Source organism: Tachysurus vachellii, chromosome 26, assembly GCF_030014155.1.
Source record: "Tachysurus vachellii isolate PV-2020 chromosome 26, HZAU_Pvac_v1, whole genome shotgun sequence".
Classification (NCBI taxonomy): Eukaryota; Metazoa; Chordata; class Actinopteri; order Siluriformes; family Bagridae; genus Tachysurus; species Tachysurus vachellii.
In genome coordinates this window covers 1,749,846-1,772,900 of record NC_083485.1, presented here as the reverse complement: position 1 = coordinate 1,772,900, position 23,055 = coordinate 1,749,846, and the positions used below count along the sequence as shown (strand labels likewise).

The 23,055-nt window shown below is 38.7% G+C and overlaps 4 protein-coding genes across 7 annotated transcripts in view; 2 read left to right on the top strand and 2 right to left on the bottom strand.

The window, feature by feature from the left end:
• gjd1a (gap junction protein delta 1a) overlaps window positions 1-3,475 on the bottom strand; it is a 10,436-nt gene extending 6,961 nt beyond the window's left edge. Inside the window, exon 1 of the mRNA XM_060863255.1 lies at window positions 3,022-3,475. Coding sequence (XP_060719238.1) covers window positions 3,022-3,092 — 71 coding nt within the window. The 5' untranslated portion in view covers window positions 3,093-3,475. The remainder of the gene's footprint in view (window positions 1-3,021) is intronic.
• A 6,215-nt stretch (window positions 3,476-9,690) lies between these two features.
• On the top strand, window positions 9,691-13,014 carry LOC132840920 (insulin-like growth factor-binding protein 2). 2 transcript variants are annotated; one of them, XM_060863005.1, is made up of 7 exons: window positions 9,691-10,014; window positions 10,388-10,426; window positions 10,540-10,584; window positions 11,569-11,607; window positions 11,686-11,724; window positions 11,834-11,884; window positions 12,210-13,014. In XM_060863005.1, the coding sequence occupies exons 1-7, from the start codon at window positions 9,714-9,716 to the stop codon at window positions 12,344-12,346; spliced, it is 651 nt and encodes a 216-aa protein (XP_060718988.1). In that variant the 5' UTR covers window positions 9,691-9,713; the 3' UTR covers window positions 12,347-13,014. The 2 variants fall into 2 exon arrangements, with proteins under 2 accessions (XP_060718988.1, XP_060718989.1); XM_060863006.1 differs by lacking the exon at window positions 10,540-10,584.
• A 2,636-nt stretch (window positions 13,015-15,650) lies between these two features.
• h3f3c (H3 histone, family 3C) lies at window positions 15,651-19,540 on the top strand. Of its 3 annotated transcripts, none has more exons than XM_060862611.1 (4): window positions 15,651-15,810; window positions 17,086-17,227; window positions 17,747-17,900; window positions 18,100-19,540. In XM_060862611.1, exons 2-4 carry the CDS (start codon window positions 17,100-17,102, stop codon window positions 18,226-18,228), a joined length of 411 nt encoding a protein of 136 aa, XP_060718594.1. In that variant the 5' UTR covers window positions 15,651-15,810; window positions 17,086-17,099; the 3' UTR covers window positions 18,229-19,540. The 3 variants fall into 3 exon arrangements, with proteins under 3 accessions (XP_060718594.1, XP_060718595.1, XP_060718596.1); XM_060862612.1 differs by having other exon boundaries at window positions 15,665-15,810; window positions 17,089-17,227; XM_060862613.1 differs by lacking the exon at window positions 15,651-15,810 and adding an exon at window positions 16,453-16,476 and having other exon boundaries at window positions 17,089-17,227.
• Window positions 19,541-21,105: 1,565 nt separating this feature from the next.
• Window positions 21,106-22,218, bottom strand: LOC132840902 (single insulin-like growth factor-binding domain protein-2). Its single transcript, XM_060862980.1, has 2 exons — window positions 21,814-22,218; window positions 21,106-21,450 (listed from the first exon to the last, which is right to left on the bottom strand). Exons 1-2 carry the CDS (start codon window positions 22,091-22,093, stop codon window positions 21,413-21,415), a joined length of 318 nt encoding a protein of 105 aa, XP_060718963.1. The 5' UTR covers window positions 22,094-22,218; the 3' UTR covers window positions 21,106-21,412.
• Window positions 22,219-23,055: the final 837 nt, after the last annotated feature.

The window sequence follows — 23,055 nt, the reverse complement described above, 5'->3', positions numbered from 1 at the left end:
CAGGATTTATTCATTCTGCCACTCTGACTCACTCACTCTTGCCTCAGGTACTTGATCTAAACTTAAAGAGGAATTTCCGAGATTAAATCAGACACACAAATACACACACACACACACACAGACACACACACGCACTGAAATAAGACATTCTTCTGAGCCTGAAAGGCAAGAAAATACACCTTCTTACAGATTTGGGAATGTTTAGTGTTCGATACTAAACTGGAGGCGATAAGCTGCAAATATTTTTTATTGTTGATGTTGACACTGTCAATCAATTAAGACAAAAGAGACGCCGTCCTATAAAAGGAGAAACAGTTAGCGTGTGTTTCTGGTAGCCGACACACTGCAGTAACTGGAAACGCTTTCTCACCATTGAGATGTCATTTTATCATTTCCAGCCCTCTGTGAGCTTTGCCTTTTATGGAGTTTTGTGGGTGTGGCTAATGTAAATCAGCTGTGCCTGGTGAAGGATGAATGATTAGTGTCTATTACTTTAAGCTCAGCTCGAGCTCAGTAATGACACGATGAAGATGAATAAACATCCTGCTTCTGTCCTGTACACTGTGAGACGATACACTCGTGTGACTCCCTGCAGTCGTGTTTAGTTTATTAGTCCTGCGTTATTTTGTTAGCCTTGTGTCTCCGTCTCAGGTCTGTGCTGCTGCATGTCTCCAGGATTATTACAGCATCATTACCATGTCATTACCTGCTCATTAGAATACACTGCTTAGTAGAAAATAGCATTAAAGTTAAAAGCGAATAGATTTAATCACTGTCTCTCTCTCTCTCTCACACACACACACACACACACACACACAGCAGAGGAAGCCACAGAGTCATGGAGTAAGAACAGAATTATGTTGTGCTGTACATCTGTATGACAAAACACACACATACCATAACTCCAGAATTATTGGCACCCTTCCTGCTCTACTGTATATCTATCTATTGATCACTGTGAAGCAAAATGTGCACCAAGTGTAACAGAATAAATCTGTAATGCAAAAAAATTGTGTGTGTTTGTGTGTGTAACCCACCCCATTCTATCTATCTATCTATCTATCTATCTATCTATCTATCTATCTATCTATCTATCTATCTATCTATCTATCTATCTCCCTTTTTCTTTGTGCTTGAGTTTCTTTAAACGCAATCTATTGATTCCTTAAAGTAACTAGCAGGTCCATGATGGGAGGAGGTGGTGAGAAATAAGAGAGAGCAAGAACAATGCACACACACACACACACACACACACACACACACACACACACACACACACACACACACACACACACTTGTGTGTCATCATTTTTTGTTGTATAGATTCAGCATTCGATATGCAAAGCAAACAGAACAGGCAAAGCACCGCAAACCCCCAACACCACTGCATTCATCCATCATCTGTGTCCACACACACACTCACACACACACACAATCACACTCACACACACGCACACACAGTGCTATCAGAACATATACGTATATACACCAGAAGCACACAAATGCGTATGAAAAATACATGTCCTTGAACAAAAGGTAAAATCTATACCATGGACACACACACACACACACACACACACACACACACCACTTGCCTATATATATTATACATTTAATTTGTCTGTGTTTTTAAACAGTCAGATGTAAAGCTGTAATGTTATGTTTAATGAACTTTATTATTTTTGGTGTTCAACTTCTTTCGTTTAAGAATTATGGAAGGCAAAAAGGGTCATTCATTCATTTCACATATTTCATAACCACTTATATCATGATTTGATTTTCCCAAAATGAAAGCATGATTCAGAAACCTCCAATTTTGAAAGATTTTTGTGATAAATTTTAATGAAATAATACAATGACATTGCAAAATAATTAAAAGCTACTTATAAATAATTATCCCATCAGCATCAAAAAGTATTGCACTCTTATGATATGCTGTGGAAAAGCATTTTTTATCGTGGAGATAAAAATATGTCAGTTTTTGCCTTCCATACTGCTAGAACTATTGTAATTTTTATTTTAACATTTATGATTATTTTTTAGTGTGTGTGTGTATTTGTTTGTTTGTGTGTGTGTGTGTGTGCATGTGTGTGTGTGTGTGTGTGTGTGTGTGCGTGCGTGCATGTGTGTGTGTGTGTGCGTGCGTGCATGTGTGTGTGTTTCTGGAAAGTTGATCAAGACATCCTCATTATGGAGGCCCAAAGAGGTCATCACAAAAAAAAAAAAATTTTTTTATCCAAAATGATGGGAATGTTTTCAGTGTCCTTCTGAGGTAAAAATTTATTTTAAAATAATCACAACACACTGATTTACCATGGCATCAGCGTTAAGATGACCTGTAATGTTAATGTTAATGTAAAAAAAAAACATTGTGGGGTTTTTCTTGTTTGTTTTGGTTTTGTGTTTTTATTTTTATTTATTTTTTGTGTGTGTGTTCTATGTACAAATATAACGTGCTTATACAGAAAAAAAACAATATTGTGTTATATTACGTTCTAAATACAAACACAAAAAAGTGTTTATTGAAATTAGCTAAAAATGTAATTTTTTGTTACCAGCCTGTTGTTGTGTTGTTGCTGTAAATTTGTTTCGTTTTTCTTTAAATGACATTTGGAAATGTAAAAAAAAAAAAAAAAACTGTATGCGCTACAATATCGTACGTCCTTTTTCGAGCCTGAGTACGTGATTGATATTCATGAAATCTAAAACGGAAGGGCGCTCTGTGGGTAACAAACGTCCTCACAAGGATAGTGATGAATATACGACAGGTTTGACCTTGTGGTGACATTTTTTCTGGAAAACTGCTTTATTTTTTTTTAACCAAAATTGTAGATTTTATTTAAAATTGATAAAAAGGATTAAAAACTGAAAATTAAAAGCTGAAATTTTCTTTTTGCTTAATAAAAGTTACAGTCAGAGCTTTGCATGAATGAACTGTGTTCATAAATACATCAACGAAAGGTCCTCAGAAAGATGCGTGTGTGTGTGTGTGTGTGTGTGTGTGTGTGTTTGCGCCCTCACCTCCCGATCATGGTGGAGTGCTGCTGCACCGCAGCCTCCAGCAATCTCTCCAATATTGTCCACTCCCCCATGGTGGCTTTCCGCCCGTCTTTCTCGCTCACGCCCCTGCTGCCTCGTGCCGCCGTGCCGACAGCTGTTCGCTGGGGTCACCGCCTCTGACCTGGGACCGTCTCCGTTAGCAACGACCCCTCGCCCGCCCCTGGTGCCAGCTTTTGAATGTGTGCAGATGACTTAGCGGTGCTTCTGCAGCAGGAGTGCTGATGATGCTGGAGTCGGACCACCTCTCACACACACACACACACTCACACACACCTTGATTGGCTCTCTATCTTGGTTCTTCCTGTTCTCTCATTGTGTCCATCTTCACACCCCTTTTACACACAGCAGCAGCAGCACTGCACCTATCAGACCTCCATATGCATGCACACACTCACACACACACACATACACACAGAGTCACTGCAGCATCCCTGTCTTTATTAGCAACACTGAGCTGAGGCGATGCAGTGCTCTGGATTCCATATCACACACACACACACACACACACTCACACACACCGGGATGTGATGGAAGTCGCTACGTCTGCTATAACGAGGACATGGAAGATCCAAGCTCTCTCTTCTTCTCCTTATCCTCTGTCTTTTTCTTCACTTCTTTCTCTCCTCTTCTTCTGTGTAAATTTGTGTGTGTGGTGGGGGGGGCTGATGCTGACACCTTCGTCGTCCTCTTCCTCCTCTCAGCTCCTCCTTTCTCTTTCATCTGCCTGCACGCCCTCTCTCTCTCTCTCGCTCTCTCTCTCGCTCTCTCTCTTTGCTGCCACACTCTGCAAGCATGGCTCTTTTTACAGACCACCTCTCCCTCACTCTCCCTCTCTCTCTCTCTCTCTCTCTCTCTCTCTCTCTCTCTCTCTTCCTCTCTCTCTCTCTCTCTCTCTCTCTCTCTCTCTCTCTCTCTATATATATATATATATATATATATATATATATATATATATCTTGGTAGAAATCATTGATGCTTCATACATTAACATCTCTCTCTCTCTCTCTTTCTTTCACACACGTTCATTCTGTTTCTTTCTCAAATACACACAGTATTTAAAAACCTTATCAATGATTATGGTTTGTTATTCACAGGTCGCATTTATCTCTTCTCTCAGCTTTGCAGATCTGAAAATCTCTATCTCTCTTTCTCTCTCTCTCTCTCTCTCTCACTATCTATCTATCTATCTATCTATCTATCTATCTATCTATCTATCTATCTATCTATCTATCTATCTATCTATCTATCTTCTTTCTCCCTTCCCCCATACTATTTCTTTCTTGATCATGAAAACCAAACACATCTACTATAAAGATTCATGTTTTAGCTTTTTTTTGAAACACTACATGTTCAGTTTATCTGTGTAAGACAGACTGAGTGCTAGTCTGTACACTCTAATCCTAGTCTGTACACTCTAATCCTAGTCTGTACACTATAGTGCTAGTCTGTACACTCTAATTCTAGTCTGTACACTCTAATCCTAGTCTGTACACTCTAATCCTAGTCTGTACACTCTAATCCTAGTCTGTACACTACAGTGCTAGTCTGTACACTCTAATCCTAAGTCTGTACACTCTAATCCTAGTCTGTACACTACAGTGCTAGTCTGTACACTCTAATCCTAGTCTGTACACTACAGTGCTAGTCTGTACACTCTAATCCTAGTCTGTACACTATAGTGCTAGTCTGTACACTCTAATCCTAGTCTGTACACTATAGTGCTAGTCTGTACACTCTAATCCTAGTCTGTACACTCTAATCCTAGTCTGTACACTCTAATCCTAGTCTGTACACTACAGTGCTAGTCTGTACACTCTAATCCTAGTCTGTACACTACAGTGCTAGTCTGTACACTATAGTGCTAGTCTGTACACTCTAATCCTAGTCTGTACACTATAGTGCTAGTCTGTACACTCTAATCCTAGTCTGTACACTATAGTGCTAGTCTGTACACTATAGTGCTAGTCTGCACACACTAATCCTAGTATACAATGATGCTAGTCTGTATATTATTCTGCATACAATGCTAGTCTGAATACTCTAATGCTAGTCTGTATTTTAGTGTAGTCTCTCTGTGTGTGTGTGTGTGTGTGTGTGTGTGTGTGTGTGTGTGTGTGTGTGTGTGTGTGTATGTGTGTGTTTGCATGGTGTGCGTCAGGGTTGTGTTGCCTTGGCATTTGAATGTAATGCTAATACTGTGTATAATTTAATTACATTAGTGCTGTAGAGAACAGCCGAGAACACACACACACACACACGCACACACACCATGTTGATTCTGCGCAAGTGCATTGGAGTGAGTGGCACTGCTGAGAAACCGTTAATCACACAGCAGCAATGTCATTAGCACAGGGCATTGTGGGTAAGGACGTGCTGACTTTGGCCGTGTCAGGTGTTTCTGTGCTGCTTAATGTGGAGTCCTGCTTAATGTGCACATGATGAACACACACACACATTACACATTATGGGTTGACAACAAGAAAGAAATGATGGGCAGTGAGGCTTCGGTGCTTTGCGACAGACCTACTGACCTAGAACACCACACACACACACACACACACACACACACACACACACACACACCAGTATAAAAAAACCAAAGGAGGTCAGACTATATTAATGCAGAACTGTTAAAAATAAATCTGATGCTGTTTTATTTTACAGTTTTTAGGCTTTTTTCTCATTGGTTTTGCGTCATAAGTCTGTCCCATTTGTCGGCCAATCAGACGTTTGTTAGTGCGTGCATGCAGAAGAGAATTGTGGATAGGGCTTTCCTCAGGCTTCACATGTCTTGGATCATGCCTGGAAGTTGGAATGGGAATGTTGAAAAAACGTTGACAAAAGATTTGGCTCTAGTTTTACCTACCTAGACTTATTTTGTCTCGCTAGCAGAATCAGTATTAATGTTTTTAGACAGAGATGAAGCTTAGTGTAGCTTTAGCTAGCTATGGAAATATAGCATCGCAGGAAAACTGTTTGACCATCATTCAGAATGTAACAGAATAGACCGTGTCTAAATAAATCCGGAAGTCCGTTCCAAGTCAAAGCAGAGCACATACACAATAAAAAAAGGATGCAGAATTGTCAGGAACGATGTCAGGATCTGCATTTGCATCTGACCCAAAAGCCAAGTCTGTATACTTAGCACAGGGGGTTTCTGGTTAGTGTTAAATATAGTCGCTAGTTTTCTCTTCTGGGATCTCAGAATGGGTCAGAGGTAGGAACAAAGTGGGCAGGGATGTGAAATGAGAACCGGCGGGTTTGAATTTAGCACAGAAGCAGGCGGTTTCTTAACCGCTTAAAGTCCTAGTTTACTTCTTATTCACATTACTCAGTAGCTACTATTAATATTTCAGTAACTCCAGTGAAACAAATAGGAATTATGTATTTATTAACAGAGGGACAAGAGAATTGTTCAGAACTCTGATTCATAGCTCAACTAGAAAAAAATGGTCTTTGTAGTTCCAAAAAGCAGCAAAATTTTATTCAAACTTTACTTCACCTGAGCCTTAAAGTGCTTAAAAGTTGCTTCCCAAGAAGGTCACTAGGCTTAAAGATAAGACTTTCACCACAGTCTATTCTTCCTGTACAGGCCATCTACAGAGTTCTACAAACCTCTGGAGATGAAAAGCACCAAAAACACGGGATCATTCTGCACAAAATCAGTCACTCCTGTCAAAGTATGCTGGCCATAAGGAGCAACAGTTTTCACCCCGGAGCCTCCACAACTACCTCAGCTAGTATGGGTTGATTCTTTGCGATCTTTTATTGCAGATATTTCTGTAGTGCAGGAATTCAGCAGTTGGACAGGTTGTGGAGGTCAAGTGTGAACCTGCTCATGAAAACAGAACTGCTCAAGAAATGTAACATTCTGTCCATAAATTTAATTTGTGACTTTAAGTTAAAATTATAATAATAATAATAATAAGAAGAAGAAGAAGAATAGGAATGATTCAGATGCTCATGAGCTCTCTATTGTACGCAGGTACGGAAGAGAATGAGGATAGGTTCGCTCTTGAGTCTGGTTCCTCTCAAGGTTTCTTTAGGGAGATGTTCCACAACTTCCCCATCAACGCTGGCTTGCTTATAAGGGATACATTTATTCATTTAAAATGTATATGATGCAAAGATGAAATGTCCAAGGTTTATTTTGGCTTCTGAATGAAATGTTAGTATTTGTGTTTCAAAACTGAAACTCAACTTCTTATCTGTGTAACAGCTACATAAAGAGAATGCTAATGAGACTTGCTGGAAATCTTTTACATATTTATTTCACGATAAAGCTGCCAATGAGGAAGCAGGAGATTTATTTACCATCAGACACTTTAAAGGAAAATATAAAATAAAAAAATCATACAGTTTCGTCCCATAGTCTGGAGTCTGCTCTCAATCAAGTCAGCAAGAAATAATAATAATAAAAAAAATACAACCCTGCTGAAATGCTCCTCCAGCACCAGAGCCACATAATATATTATAATATTCAACAGTTTATTACTACTTACTTTACTTTACTATTTACTGGAACCTATGAGGAAGAAGTCATGGGGACGCTCATCCAACTAAAATCAAAGAAAATATTATCAGAACCATGAACGGTAAACATCAAACCCAACCATGTGAAGATGTTTTATATCTTGATAGGACGGTTTGTGAATGTGGTTTGTCCTCAGGTGACATTTCAAAAACTTGTATTTGTAAGAAGCACTCGGAATGGAGTCCGGAATGGAGTCTCTGGATTTGAGGTGGAACCAAGTGCCAAAGTACAACGTGGCTTTGGATCAAAGTAGATATTATATCATTTATAAAATGAAATTCACTCACTCACTCATTTTCTCATTTTCGCTTATCCGAACTACCTCGGGTCACGGGGAGCCTGTGCCTATCTCAGGCGTCATCGGGCATCAAGGCAGGATACACCCTGGACGGAGTGCCAACCCATCACAGGGCACACACACACTCTCATTCACTCACGCAATCACACACTACGGACAATTTTCCAGAGATGCCAATCAACCTACCATGCATGTCTTTGGACCGGGGGAGGAAACCGGAGTACCCGGAGGAAACCCCCGAGGCAAGGGGAGAACATGCAAACTCCACACACACTAGGCGGAGGCGGGAATCGAACCCCCAACCCTGGAGGTGTGAGGCAAACGTGCTAACCACTACGCCACCGTGCCCCCCCCAAAAGGAAATTATTTACATAAAAAAATTTTTATAGTGCTGTGTGTACAGTGGCATTCTCATGCTGGAACAGGTTTAGGCCTTTTGTGTACAAAGACATTGCACATACAATACACACTGCTGGGGCTTGGCTCCTAAAAAAACAAAACAAATAAAATACTAGCTACTTTTTCAGTCTGTCTTTCTATCTATCAGTCATTACACACACACACACACACACACACACACACACACACACACACACACATATATATATATATATATATATATATATATATATATATATATATATATATATATATGTGTGTGTGTGTGTGTGTGTGTTTGTTGAACAACCATGTGCTCCACCTTTGCAGTTATTATCAGCTCCACTCTTCTCTCCTAAAAAGCTTTCTATTAGATGTTTGTTTGAGGTTGTGAGGATTTGGGTTTGTTCATCTACGAGAGCATTAGTGAGATCAGACTCTGATGTTGAGGTGTTGAGGAGACTCCAGATCCAGTTCATTCGGAACAGAGATGTTCAGTTGGGTTGTGTTAGAATCAGGGCTATGTGCAGGACACTGGAGTTTTTCCACACCTCCAACCCTAACCTCCATATCCACATTATGTCTTCATGGAGGTCTCTTTGGTGATGGTGATGGTGATGGTGGGGCAGGTTTGCACCTGCAGTGAAGAGGAAATAAAAACAATTCGATGTTTTGGAATTTGTTGCCAATAGTGACGAACCAAACATTTGGAAGTGTGCTCAGATGTCCACAAACGTGTAGCCATATACAGCGTCTTCACGAACCTACTGTACATCAAATAGAGACTACTCATAAAATTCTATTCATAAAACAAGCTTACATCCATACACCATGAAAGTAAACTATAAATTCAGGCATCAGAACACCCTGAGGGCGTTGTCTCTAGCAGTCCCTTAAATACCTTCACAGCAAAGATGTCAGCAGAAGATAGAGAGATAAACATGGCAGGAATCAGAAGGTAAAGAGGAGCGTGTGATCTTCATTCAGAGAACAGACACGGAGAATGCGGATACAGAGATATAACATAAACTGCATCTTGTTTTGATTTTATTTTTAAAAATAGCATTCGGTGTGAATTCAAGTGACCTGGAACAGCTCCAGGTCTAATGTAAGAAGTCGGTCTGTAGATTTGGCTAAGTTTCAGTCCTGCGATGGATTTATATAATGCACGGATATTTTAGTTTTCATATACTGTTTATGAACAGTATATATAGATTTATATATAATATATTATAGACATATTTATTGTGAGTACGTTGTTTTCATATTACATAACAGGAGGAAATTAAGAGAAGGTCATACATTCCAGAAAAAAGAAGGAAGAGAAGGTCATACATTCTAGAAAAGAAAAAAAAACAGGGCATGGATGAAATTCTTGCGGGTGACATATAAATAGACACCTTAAAAGGTAGCTGCTTGTTAGCACACACAATTATTAACTGCATGATGTATCTCAAAGATCTGATGATCTTCCAGTTCTTAGTGCTGCTGGTTGTGAGGAACAGCTTGGCATTCTCGTGTGTGCCGTGTGCCCTTTTAAATGGATGTCCAGAGCTCAACTGTTTGGGTGAAAAGGTGTTAGGTATGTGCGGTTGCTGCTACGTGTGCGCTAAACAACTCGGCGAAAGCTGTGGGGGTTTGTATGGATCAACTGGGACATGTGACCAGGGACTCCGTTGTGTCCTCCCGCTTCAACAGGTCAATGAGACAATGACAATTATTTATCACGTAGGAGTTTGTCAAGGTGTGTATACAGAATATATATATAGATTTTTGAACAAAAAGTCTTTGAAGCCCACATAAGAAAGTTAGCTACTGTATATTTGCTAGATTTGTTTTCATTTAAAATTTATTCAGTAAATTTTAATTTTCTCAATAATCTACCTACATTATTTATATCTGTATTGTTTATCACAGTATATTTAATCCTTCTTATAAAAAGACATGGAGTACTTTAGAAAATACTCAATATTGTTTACCAAGAGCTGGATGTCTCCAGCTCAGTATGATATGCACATATAGAGCAGAAAATAATCCAGGGTTTGTACAGACAAATATTTGTTTCAAGGTTGTGTTAAACTGTTTGAGTCATTAATAAAATATACCAACAATTACAGTACAAACCACAGCAAGCCCTCAAGCAACAACACAACCAGGTGAGGCTTAATTATTACAACTTTATTGTAATTATCAATATTGTCATTGTTATGTAAGTGCTGTGTACGGTATGTAGAGTGTAGTGTTAAATTTATGTGTGTTCTCCACACAGATAATGCTTACACAGCACCTAGTGCACCAGACCAGAGCCAAGGGGGTCAGTTTTGTGTCTCGTCTTCTGTTCACTTCAGCCAGTTTAATATTTATGGGCTGTATTTAGAGTTTATAATGAGGATTAGACACTGACATTGCATCAGACATATACAGTAACTCTGATCCTGAGCACTACATAGAACACAAATTACACACATTTCATAGTTTGAACAAAACAGAGGCATGTTTAAGTGGATTATTCTTACACAAAATGTGTCTGGGCTGGAAAAACAATCGATGTCATTCTGAGGTCGATATTAAGTACATAAATATGACAGTGCGGAAGACGAGTCAGAGACGTTAATCAGAGACGTTGAGAAATTCTTCATCTGTAAATTTTCTTTACAGGAGAGAGAGAGAGAGAGAGAGAGAGAGAGAGAGAGAGAGAGAGAGAGAGAAAAAGAACCAGGAGATTTTTGTTTTTTTACCTAAAACAGCAGATTAGCTTTACTTTCTCGAGGCCATAAATATTATTTGCTCACAACAATAAGTTAATAAACAAAAGCGCTGGATCAAGTGCTATTTTAAAAAGTGCGAAATGAATAACGGATAATTAAACAAAAACACATTTGCAGCGACGAATTGCTTTAATTGATTGAATGTTCGCCATTGTTTCGTTTACGTTTCATTACGCCGATTAAAAAAATGTTTGTGCCGCAATTCTGAATCCAGAACTTTCCCTGACTAAAATATCAACCAAATTTTTAAACGGCTCTTTAAATGGTCCTACAAATTGTTAGGAAAAACAGAAGTCTTTATCACACGGTGGTGTGGATTAGGCATCTGTTGTTTCTCCTTCTCATTAGTGAATCATTTAGTTTGAGGAATTATGAAATAAATGATACCAGTGATTATTATTACAGCAGAAACCACAACAATAAATTAAGTTTAATTAAGTTTCAACATCATTCTGTTCATACATTCGCACAGAAATGGTTTGAATTTTCACAAGAAACCCTCTATTTTTTTATTTTTTATTTTCTTACAGCCAACTTCACAGAGCAACATGACAGCACAACAGCAAACGGTAAACACAATCACTACACAAACATCCTTAAAAAAATCTGTTCAGTCATTATTAAACAACCCGAATTTTACATTACAGCACAAACCACGCTACGATACAACGCTACAATTCCACAAGGTGGGTGTTTATCATAAAAGTTTCGGATTTCTAAAAAAACAGACATTACAACTCATTGAAATGTGTCTAGAACGTTTTGGAATTTCATTTTGTTTTGTCTGCGCAAAAGGTGATCTGAGAGACAACTCCACACTGAGACAAAACACAACAGAACAACAAGGTGAGGTTTTTAATCTCATTCGCAAACACACAGGTGAAATACGTTATAAAACTTACAATGCCATAGAAAGCAACCCAGCACTGTGGGTTTGTACAGGTTATAGATCATCAGACAGGGGTGAGCGCTGACCTCGTAATTATCTTGGACTTGTCCCGTCAAAACGAGAGAAATGTACTCAAATAAATCTCAAATTCACATTTTGTTTTATTTGTCAAAGACAGATTCATACACAGTACTACAAGTATCTGAAATTATTTTTCCATCCTCTGTGTCTTAAATGAAGAATATAACTTGTGTGTGTGTGTATTATTTTGTGTTTGAACAGTTTCTTCTAACATCAACAGCACAAGTCCATTCCCTAAGCTGGAAAATGGAGCTTCTTCTTCCGTCCGAGCAAAGGGAATCCAAGTTCTGTGCCTGATAATGTCTGTTTATGTTTTGTTTCATTTGCCTGTGTTGTGATTTCACTGATGATGATGGCATGTGTGCATACAAGTGTGTGTGTGTGTGTGTGTGTGTGTGTGTGAGTGTGTGTGTGTGTGTGTGTGTTTAACCATTGATAGTACATATTTACTGTTGATAAATAGTTGTAAATTCTAATGTTTGGATGCCATTATAAGTATTGTTAGTGTTGTTTTTGTGAGTGTTTTAGAAGTTGTCAACACTTAAGATGGCAAAACTTTTCACTAACCTCACAGCGTTATAATACAGAGCTAATTTCAAGCATTTAGTCTTCAGAGGAAAATATTCCTTGTTCCAAGGATGCCCGAACAGTCACCAAAATCAAACTTCCTCAAAAAAACTTTAGTTTAGAAATGTTTTGGTTTCTTTCTGAACAGAAACCAGACTCTTTTATGCACAGTGTTTACCAGAACGAGCTTCCTGAATTGATTGCTTCTTTATACATTCCATTAACATGCAGTCATCGGTTTGCTTGTTCTAGTATTGTATTAGCCTTACAATGCAAACGCAACCACACAAATGACAATTTGTATTCTGTGACGCAATAATAAACGGTTTTGATCTCATAAGAATAGAGAATAAAGTTGTTTAACGTAAGCATACACATGGATCGTTTAAAAAAGTGGTACATTACATTTTTGGTTAATAAATCACTTGTTTTTCCTAAATCTGACCCTCAACCTTATTTGAGATGGAAACGTTATATATTTAGCCCCAGTATTCAAACAGTGACTCATCAATCTCACACTGGGATCAAAATTTCCGAGCTTCCCTCCAACTGCAGAAAAAAAACAAAAAACAGGGTGTTGCTCTAAATAAATAAATAACTGAATAAATCATGCTGTGAGGAAAGGCTCTTCCTGTGGCTAGTGGTGCTGTAGGTGACACCTAGCTGACCTTTAACACTGGCACTAAATCTGAGGGTTGAGGACGCAGGAGCACTATCTATTCTTTACCTACAGTACTAAGGATCCCTTTGCAACAACAACACACACCACTTTCTGTGTGCAAATCTAACCTTCCTGTTGAGAAATTTAAACGTCTACTTTAAACACTGTTCGTGTTGATAAATGAGCAAGGAAGGAGAAGTGGTTTCTCACACAATGGCTGAAACGATAAGGCGTTATTGACTAGCAGCAGCGTTTTAAAAAAGGTCTTAAGGTTTTCTACCTTGATTATCCATAAAGGAATTTGAAAGCCCAAAGGTCACACGCTGCATAAATAAATCAATAGCAGTGACCTACTCATGTTAATAGGACAATTTGTTCAGGGTTGCAGTATCACCTGAATAGACTTGACTAAAAATATATACACAATGCTGCTCATTTCTCAGAATTTTTTGAAAATAAAAAAAAAAATATATGAATCCTTTCTTATAGAATTACACAGGACATAGAAAGAGAACACCATTATCCATGGCTGCAATTGTTTCTATTTCTGTTATATCCTCCTCATGGTAAAACTTGATAGTAATGAATTCGTGCACACATGGAATATTGCAAACGGAAGTTTCACTGCTATAAATTTAGTAGAAAAGTTATGACATTAAGAAAAAAAAACCTTAGAGAGAGAGAGAGAGAGAGAGAGAGAGAGAGAGAGAGAGATTGGTTAAACACTACCACCATCATTTTGTTTGTAAAAGAAGACAGTGCCCCCTGTATAATTTAGTCATGTATTGCACTTAAATATTAAGTGGGTGGCAGTTGAGGATGAAAACAGACGATCACACACACTCACACACACACACTGACACACACACACACACACACAGACAGGATCAAATGTCTTTTTGCAGTTCCACACTCGACTGCACCTGCCAGATCACAAATCAGAGAAACTTATCACTTCATTTAGATTTTAATTATTGATATCGTTCTTGTGCCCTGCGATGGGTTGGCACTCCGTCCAGGGTGTACCCTGCCTTGATGCCCGATGACACCTGAGATAGGCACAGGCTCCCCGTGACCCGAGGTAGTTCGGATAAGCGGTAGAAGATGAATGAATGAATGAATGAATGATATCGTTCTTACAGACCTCCAAAGAATCGAACTGGTTGGCTGAATTCCAATCAGCCCCTCTATAATAGTGCACTATAGTGATGATGGGGACCAGTTGGGTTTCCTGCTTGCTCCACTTTATAAATATACATAGGTCCATGTTTTTTTTTTCTGTTACAGTCGTGAAAATTAAATAGTGAAGAAAAATATAGCTAAAATAAATCACCAGAATATTGCTCCCCTTAACTGAATGATAAGCCTAAAATTTATGTTCAAGATATGAAGGGATTCTGTCCTTTTACATTACAGTAAATGTGCTAGTCTTGATGTCTTTGGGATTAACCTCCTTATTCTCTTCATGTGCACTATCAGAATCAGAATTAGATTCAGGTTTAGTGGCCATGTGTGTTAACACACAAGGAATTTTCTTCCAGCTGTTTGTGACTCTCAAAGGTGCAAAATATATAATGTAATATTTGTGTGAAATTTTGTGCTTCATAAATCTTTCAAAATCTGAAAATCTCAGTAAGAGCTATGAGCTATGAGGGAACTTTATTTGAGTGGAAACCAAAAATTGACTAAGATCCAACATTGAAAGCGTAGATCTTGTTCTGATCTGAGAGGGAATAAGAAACAAATCCTTAAAAAATAAAATTCAATACTCTGTAGTCAGTTTGATGCAGCCTTTGTTATTAAAACTTTGGTTCGTATGAGAAAAAAATTGCGATTCCTTTGTGTAAATGTCAGAGGTGGGAGTAAGTCACACACGTGTGCAAGTCACAAGTAAGTCTCAAGTCATGAATGTCAAGTCAAAGTCAAGTCGAGTCTTTTTTAATATTTGTCAAGCAAGTCTCAAGTCTCAAATTTGTGACTTAAGTCTGACTCGAGTCAAGTCGAGTCCCCCATCTCTGAATCATTTAACTCAAGTCCGACTCAAGTCAAAGTCAAGTCGAGTCTTTTTTTAATATTTGTCAAGCAAGTCTCAAATTTGCGGCTTAAGTCTGACTCGAGTCAAGTCATATGACTCGAGTCCCCCATCTCTGGTAAATAGTGTATGATGCGTACTTATTTTATATTTTATAAATGAAAGTAAAATAGGTAAAGTAAGGTGTTTATAGTCTGACTGAACGGACAAGAAAAGAAAGAAAGAAAGAAAGAAAGAAAGAAAGAACAGCTAAAAAAAGTGACAATAAAGATTAAGAATAAAAGAAAAAAATAGTCGCATATCTGTTACATATTTGTAGTGAAACGTGATGAAAAATTAAAAAAAAAAAATAGTTTGTTTTGGTAACGTTCTAAGTTTCCACAGAATTTGAGGTGCATTCTGGGAGCGAGAGGAGTGATTGACGTGGCGGCCATTTTGCCGCTGGCCGCTCGGTTCCCATTGTGTGTGATAGTAAATACTGACAGTGCCAGGCAAAGCTCTGCACATATTTCACTGCGACAAATTAAACACATTTGGTGAAGGTAAGTGGTCAGAACGTTCGCCAAATTTCGCCTAAGACACTTTTTCACAGCTTTGTGAAACTTTTGGGTGAAATAATTTTCATTTCGAGCGAAAAACACCGTGTGTTTGCGTCGTGTGAGTCGGAGAGAAAGCGGCTGAGAGAAAACAGGCTCCTTTTCCGTGTCGACGGAGGGGAAGAAAATCCGTCCCACTTTTAATACTTCGGTTATTCGCCTTCAATTCGCGGCTGTAGCTTCCGTTTAACCGGCCGTGTTGTTGCACAAAGGTGTCTAGTCGGTGCTTGTGAAACGTTTGAGTCGCTTCTCGTGGCGGATTTTGAGTTTTCTGTCAAAGTTTACGCGCTTGTCTGGTCTTCGATACGGGCTTTCGCTCACAGCTGCTATACGAATCGCGGCCATAATCTTGCGGTAGTGGGCGGGGACAAAAGAACTGAGCTGCCCCCGCAACATGCCAGCGCGGCCTCTGATTGGCTGGAGCCAAGCTCCGTTCATGTTTCATTGGTGTAGCGTTTGTCGATTATAAAACACGGCTCTGCGATTGGTTCACAGGTGCTTTCGTTCGGCGCCGAATGGTTCGTTTTTTGTTTGTTGCTTTTCGGGGTTTTTTTTCTCCTACGCGTGCGAGAGGAAGTCGAGTGTAATAGTAAAAGAAACAGGAAACCGCAGGTGGTGTTTGTTTTTATTATGCAAATCATTTTTAACTTTTTTTAATCGATATGTGTAAGTTTTAAAAATAAGATAAGTAAATAAAAGACTTTACTAGTTGCGTTTAAATGTTAAAAGTTTACAGCTAAGCGCGTGCCGTCAATCGGTAGTAAAATTGTTAAAATAAAATACAAAAAAAAATCATTAATGTTACCAAGTCATTGTGATTTGTATTGATAATTTTTTGTGATTTTTTTTTCTTAAACATTCAGTTACGATGTATTTTATGACTATAAAATTATTATATTAAACCCAGCTATTGTAAATTACAACTTTTTTCGTTTTTTTAAGTAATATTGTGTGTATATATTTTTTTTTTACACATTTTGCATTTTTTTTTGTATTTTATTTTTTATAAAACAGTAATGTGATAATGAATTTTTACTGTTTTCTATTTCTTTTTCTTTCTTTTTTTTTTAATCGAATGATTTGTGTACCGTATATTTATTAATGTTACTAAATCGGTTATCGCTTGTATTTGTAACCTTGAGACCCAGTAAAGTTGCTTGTAGTTGTTTTTCACACATCCCTTGCAATCTGTATTGATGGTTTGTTCTCTTGTCTCTGCAGCAGATTGAGGTAACATGGCCCGTACCAAGCAAACTGCCCGCAAATCCACAGGAGGAAAAGCTCCTCGTAAGCAGCTGGCCACTAAAGCGGCCCGTAAAAGTGCTCCCTCTACTGGAGGAGTGAAGAAACCTCACCGCTACAGGTGACACTGACTTCAACTGGACTTGAACTCATTGATCTCAATACGTTTAGTTTATTCACGTCGGCTGTGACGTCATTTAAAAAGTGTCGTTTAGAGTCATGCTACTTAAGTGTAGAAAAGTGCACTCATCATAAATTTGTTCTGACCTTAAAAATTTCAAACTAACACCAACAACAAATGTGTGTGTGGGCAGAAGTAACTTACAGCAGCTCTTTGCTGAGCAGAAAGCTTTACTGAGGTAGAACGAATGCTGCTCAGAGCACTTTTTGTGCTGATCTGGATCATTTCTTTCTGATTGTGTTCGATCGTACTGGATAGAATTTTCATCAATACACATTAACCACGGCACCATGTGGCTGTATGCTTTAATACCTGTTACCTCTACAGATCCCTTTCAGGGTATTTTGTTGTTGTTTGTTTGTATTTTGGATTGGTCGTAAAATTTTACATTGATAGGGATTCAAGGACACATCACAGCTGTACTCTAGTGAGTGTTTATATGATATGATCTGTGTCCAGGCCCGGTACAGTGGCTCTGCGTGAGATCCGTCGGTACCAGAAGTCCACTGAGTTGCTGATCCGTAAGCTACCCTTCCAGCGTCTGGTGAGGGAGATCGCTCAGGACTTCAAAACGGATCTGCGTTTCCAGAGTGCTGCCATCGGGGCCCTGCAGGTGTGTGTGTGTGAATGTTAGTACAGAAATAATGCAGGGGGCTTTTAGAGGGAAGACTGAAGGGATGGTTTGTATGGAACTAAAAGAATATTCACTAAAATCACTGACTACCTTTAAATATGAAAAATGGGTTCGATTTTACAGATACTGCCACATACTGTGTTCTTATCCATACGTGTGTGTGTGTGTGTTAATGCAGGAGGCCAGCGAGGCTTACCTGGTGGGTCTTTTTGAGGACACCAACCTGTGTGCCATCCATGCCAAGCGTGTCACCATCATGCCCAAAGACATCCAGCTGGCACGCCGTATCCGTGGAGAGCGCGCCTAGACACTCATTGTTCTGCTCCTAACATCCTTTCTGTCACTCTCTCTCTCTCTCTCTCTGTCTCTTTGTCTCTGTCTATCTCCACTTGTCTCTCCCCTTCTTTCTTGGTAGAGTTTAGAATATCTGCGACGGGGAGGCCAATGTGTTTCAGTCTATTAGTGCTGTCTCACTGACGCGTAGGGTACCTGTATGTGCATGTAACAGATGCTTCTGATCTCACACACACACACACACACACACACACACACACACACACACACAAACATATATAAGAGTCGGAGCGTAAACGAGGTCCACCCTTGCCCAGCTTGGGGTTTGAACACACACAGCTTGAGGGAAGGTGGAATCTGGGGTTAGTCTGCTTAAGGGGAGCAGCAACTTCCACAGCAGGGTGCTACTAAAACTGCCCCAGACCACCTTCACTTATCTGCCCTTATCCACCCCTCAGACACCTTGGAAACATTTACCTGCCCTCTCAGTCCCCTATACTTGACTTACCTAATACTTACACACCTGAGAAAACCTTTGCTTACTTGGATCCACCTCAGAAACCCCCTACAATTTTGAAACCCACCCTGCTGCCCTTTTATTGCACCCATGTGTGCACCCATATGTCCGTCTCCCTCAGCCCCAACGCGTGTTTGTGTGTGTGTGCGTAGGATCAGCAAAGCAGAAATTGTATTCAACTGCAAACCAGCATCTATTGGTTCTAAAGTTGTTACTTATAATATTGATGATTACTATTATTGTTAATGGTGTTTTTCTTTTTTTTTTTTTTTTCTTTTTTCTATGATGCGTCGTCATAAATTGTTTTACCACTGTTATGGGACAAAAAAAAAAAAAAAAAGCAAAATTACAAAAAATTTGATTGAGTAATACTTTGTGGGTTTTTTCCATATTATTTTTATTTGTATTATTATTTTCCATGTTTATTGCCGATCCTGCTCCTCCTGTTCTAACTTTCAGGCAGCCACAGGGGGGCGCTCTAAACCAGCCTCTCATTCACTCTCACTGTTCTTCACACGTTCTTCTCTCAGTTTCGCTTCTCCCTTTTACCACTTTCTCTGTCACTCCTTTTTTCCTCTCTATTTCTCCTCAGATCGGCGTTCGTCAAAAGAATTGTAGCAAAAAAAAAAAAAATCGCATTTAGTTTTCGGAGTGTTTTGCTCTTCGTGTAGATTCTCTCGCTCTCTCGTGATACACATTATACCTTCATGTTCCTGTTTTATTTTTCTTATTCAGAAATTTAAATGAGCTGATCTTTGTATTTTCCAAATTTCTCATACTATGGTGGTAATAAATAGATGTTACACAATGTCTGTTGTGTTTTTGTCTCATATTGAAGATCCTGTTGGTTTGTGTGTTTTCATGTTAATCACCTGAACCTTTAATAACCAGTGTGATCTGTACATACCATGATGAGTCCAGGCATGACAGAGGAGCAGTTTATGATTAAAAATGTTCGGCTTACTCTGCGGCCCAGGATTGGGGCAAATACTTCAGAGACCGACCCTTTAACACTGCTGTAGCATATTCAGTCACAGCATCATTATTTCTTGGTTGCCACATTGGTCTAAAATGTTCGGTTTTTAATTCAGAGCCAGATTCAGATTTTCATTCAGATTCAGATTCAGATTGTTTTCGTTCAGATTTAGATTTAGATTGTTCTCCTGTGTGAAATCAGTGGTCATATATACAGTATATTCCTCCATATAAAGCCCCCAGGCCTTGGAATTCTAGAAGCAGAACTGAGCATGAAGTTACAGCCATGCTGTATGTGGTGAAATCCACTGAGATCAAACTTTTCTGATTTTTTTTAAAGTATGATGTGAATATTTTATAACATCTGTGCAAGTGTCCCTAATAAAATGTCCAGTAAAGGTATATAATTAATATGCCCATCAGGTGAACGGGACATCAACAGAGTAAATTATCAAGAGCTACACAATGGTCTTATGTAAAGTACAATAAGATCCCGGCGATACCGGCGCTGTCTACGACCTCTTCTGTGAAGAAGACGTTCTATAACGTCTTTAGCTGCACCAGTTTTCAAACCCAGCTTTTTTTTTTTCTTTTCAGAAACAGAATCAGAATCAGATTCAGGTTTATTGGCCAAGTGTGTTGATGTTGACACACACAAGGAATTTGGTTCCAGCTGTTTGCGACTCTCAAAAGCACACCATACCGTACATTTAGTTTGGACTATACAAGACAATACAGACGATAGACGATACGAGTATTAAATATGAATACAGAATATATGACTGATCAGTTTTGAGCATAAAGTGTGAGAAGTGCACGGTAGTGCAAATAATATTGTGCAACATTATGCTTTTTGTACAATATACACCAGCAGTAGTGTGTGTAATATATACAGATGTGATGACTGACAGTTCTGATAATGCAGCACTTATAGATATGAAGCAGTGAATATAATTATGGTGAGGTGTTAATCAGGGTGATTTAGCTCTAGACTGTTCTGACTGCACCATAGCACCAGCCGCTTCACTTCCTGCTGGCATGCAGACTCATCGCCATCTTGGATGAGACCGATTTTTATAACTATAGTTATGTCTATATAAAACTTGAGACCCAAGTAGCCTGTTGCTTGGACCTAACTTGTTTATAACCTGTATGTTGCTGTAAAAACAACATACCTCTCTCTCTCTCTTTTTCCAACTGGACTTTCTTCCTCATTATTTACACTCTTTGCTATTAGATGTAACCATATTGTACACCTTCAGAGGTATGTAATAGACTTTATGTTGCTCAGACCTTTTATTTCCACTGAGCTCTTTTTATCTAGTGTCCAGTCCCTGGCTTTCTTGAATGCATAAATGAGAAATGTAGAAAATAACGAGGCACAAACAGCACACAGGAAACTATGCAAAACATTGTATTAAAAAGGAAAGAGACATAAATGAAATCGTACAGACACTCAAACCCAATGTCACAGGAATACAGTGGACTATAAAGGTTATATGAGAGTGATCTTTATAATGAAGTTATAATGAAAAACTATACTGCAGTCACAACGTAATGCCTCTTTATAATGGCTTATAATCTGCTGTGTGGTTTTAGAGCAACCTACAGTACAGACATGTCTATGTATTTATATAATCATACTCGAACTATCCTGCTTGTAAATCGTTGTCGTCGATGGTCTCCGTCGGTCACATCTTCCGTCTCACTTCCTGAGTCGCTTCAGCTTTGCGAGAAACGTTTCTGTAAATGTAAACATCTGTGTGAGCGATGAGATAACGCATGGCCGACTACCCAGCTACAGTAGCAATTACCAAAAAGTTCTGGGAACTTTCATTAGTTCCAATTTTGTTTTCCAGAAAGGTTTCATTTACAGAAATATCATTTTTATGTTTCTCAGACAGGTTCCTACAAAATAACCAAAAAGCAACCAAATGATAACTTTAGTGTAATGTTTGGTGTTTGCTGGCTATCCAGTGGACGTGAAAAAAAATAAGCTGGGAAGACCAACTAGTATGTATCCCACATTAGTTAAAGGTGTGTGTGTGTGTGTGTGTGTGTGTGTGTGTGTGTGTGTGTGTGTGTGTGTGTGTGTGTGATAAGTACCATGACACACTCCCTTGCTGAACTTGGTCGGTTCTTCCTTTACACACTCAAGGCCCTCGTCACAGATGCCGAGGTAGTTGTACAGGCCGCCACAAGTCTCGCCCTCTACCATTGCACATTTCAAGCAGCAGTCGCATGTCTCCCTAACCTTCCCTCCAGGGCAGCGGAGGTCTGACGGGCACATCCTCATGGAGCAGGGGATGCAGCTCAACGCCTGGCTGTCCTCCACCAGCAGGAATGTCATCAGCTGACAAAGCAGCAGACACTTCAGATACATCATGGAGCGAAAAAAAATCAGCTTCACACTATAAAACTGAGTAGTTCAGTGTTTGTTAGGAAACGAGTCGCAGCTCCAGGACACTCAGCCCTCAAAACCCTGAACTTTTAATAATCAGTGCGATCTGTGCATACCATGATGAGTCCAAACATGTCAGAGGAGGAGTTTGGAGGGGAAAAAAATGATTAAAAAAGTTCAGCTTACTCTGGGGAAATATTTCAGAGACACACCCTGTAACTCTACAATGCTAAGGTCTTTAGCTGCATCTGTTTCTCATTAGCCCAAACCTTTAAACACAGCTTGTTTGCTTTGCCTTGTAAGTTTTATCTTAAAATCTGTTATTTTTTTTTTTAAATAAAGGAATTATATTTAAATACATAACTATTTACGTTATTGTTGGTGGATTTATGTGAGGAGACCCACATAGCCTACACTCTAAAAAATGATGTGTTGGATTTACTTAAAATATGTATGCACCATTTTTGCATCACACTTTTTAAGTAAACCCAACTTGGAAAAAAATTACTTAAAATTAACAAGAAAACTGTTGTTATATGTACTTAAATTTTTGGGTACACTCAACATTGTTTACTTAAAAATATAAGTAACATGGTAGAATCTGCTAAGTAACTGCAAGTTAAGTTAACTTAAAATTTAAGCTCATTTATGTTAAAAAAAGATAATTAATTGAGTTGAACCAATGTAAAATTTTAAGTTATTTTAGATCATCAGCTATTGGTCTGCATACTGCACTGCTGCTTGAATGGGTTAAACGCAGAGCACAAATTCCTAGTATGGGTCACCATGTCACTTCACTAAAATAAATTACATATGCAAATCACACAAAATAAAGCATTTCGCTTTATTTTTTGAAACAGGCTGCAATACAATGGTGAAGCCTAAAACCACACATCATGAATGTACAACAAATGTGTCAAATTAACAAATTTTGAACAAAAAAACAA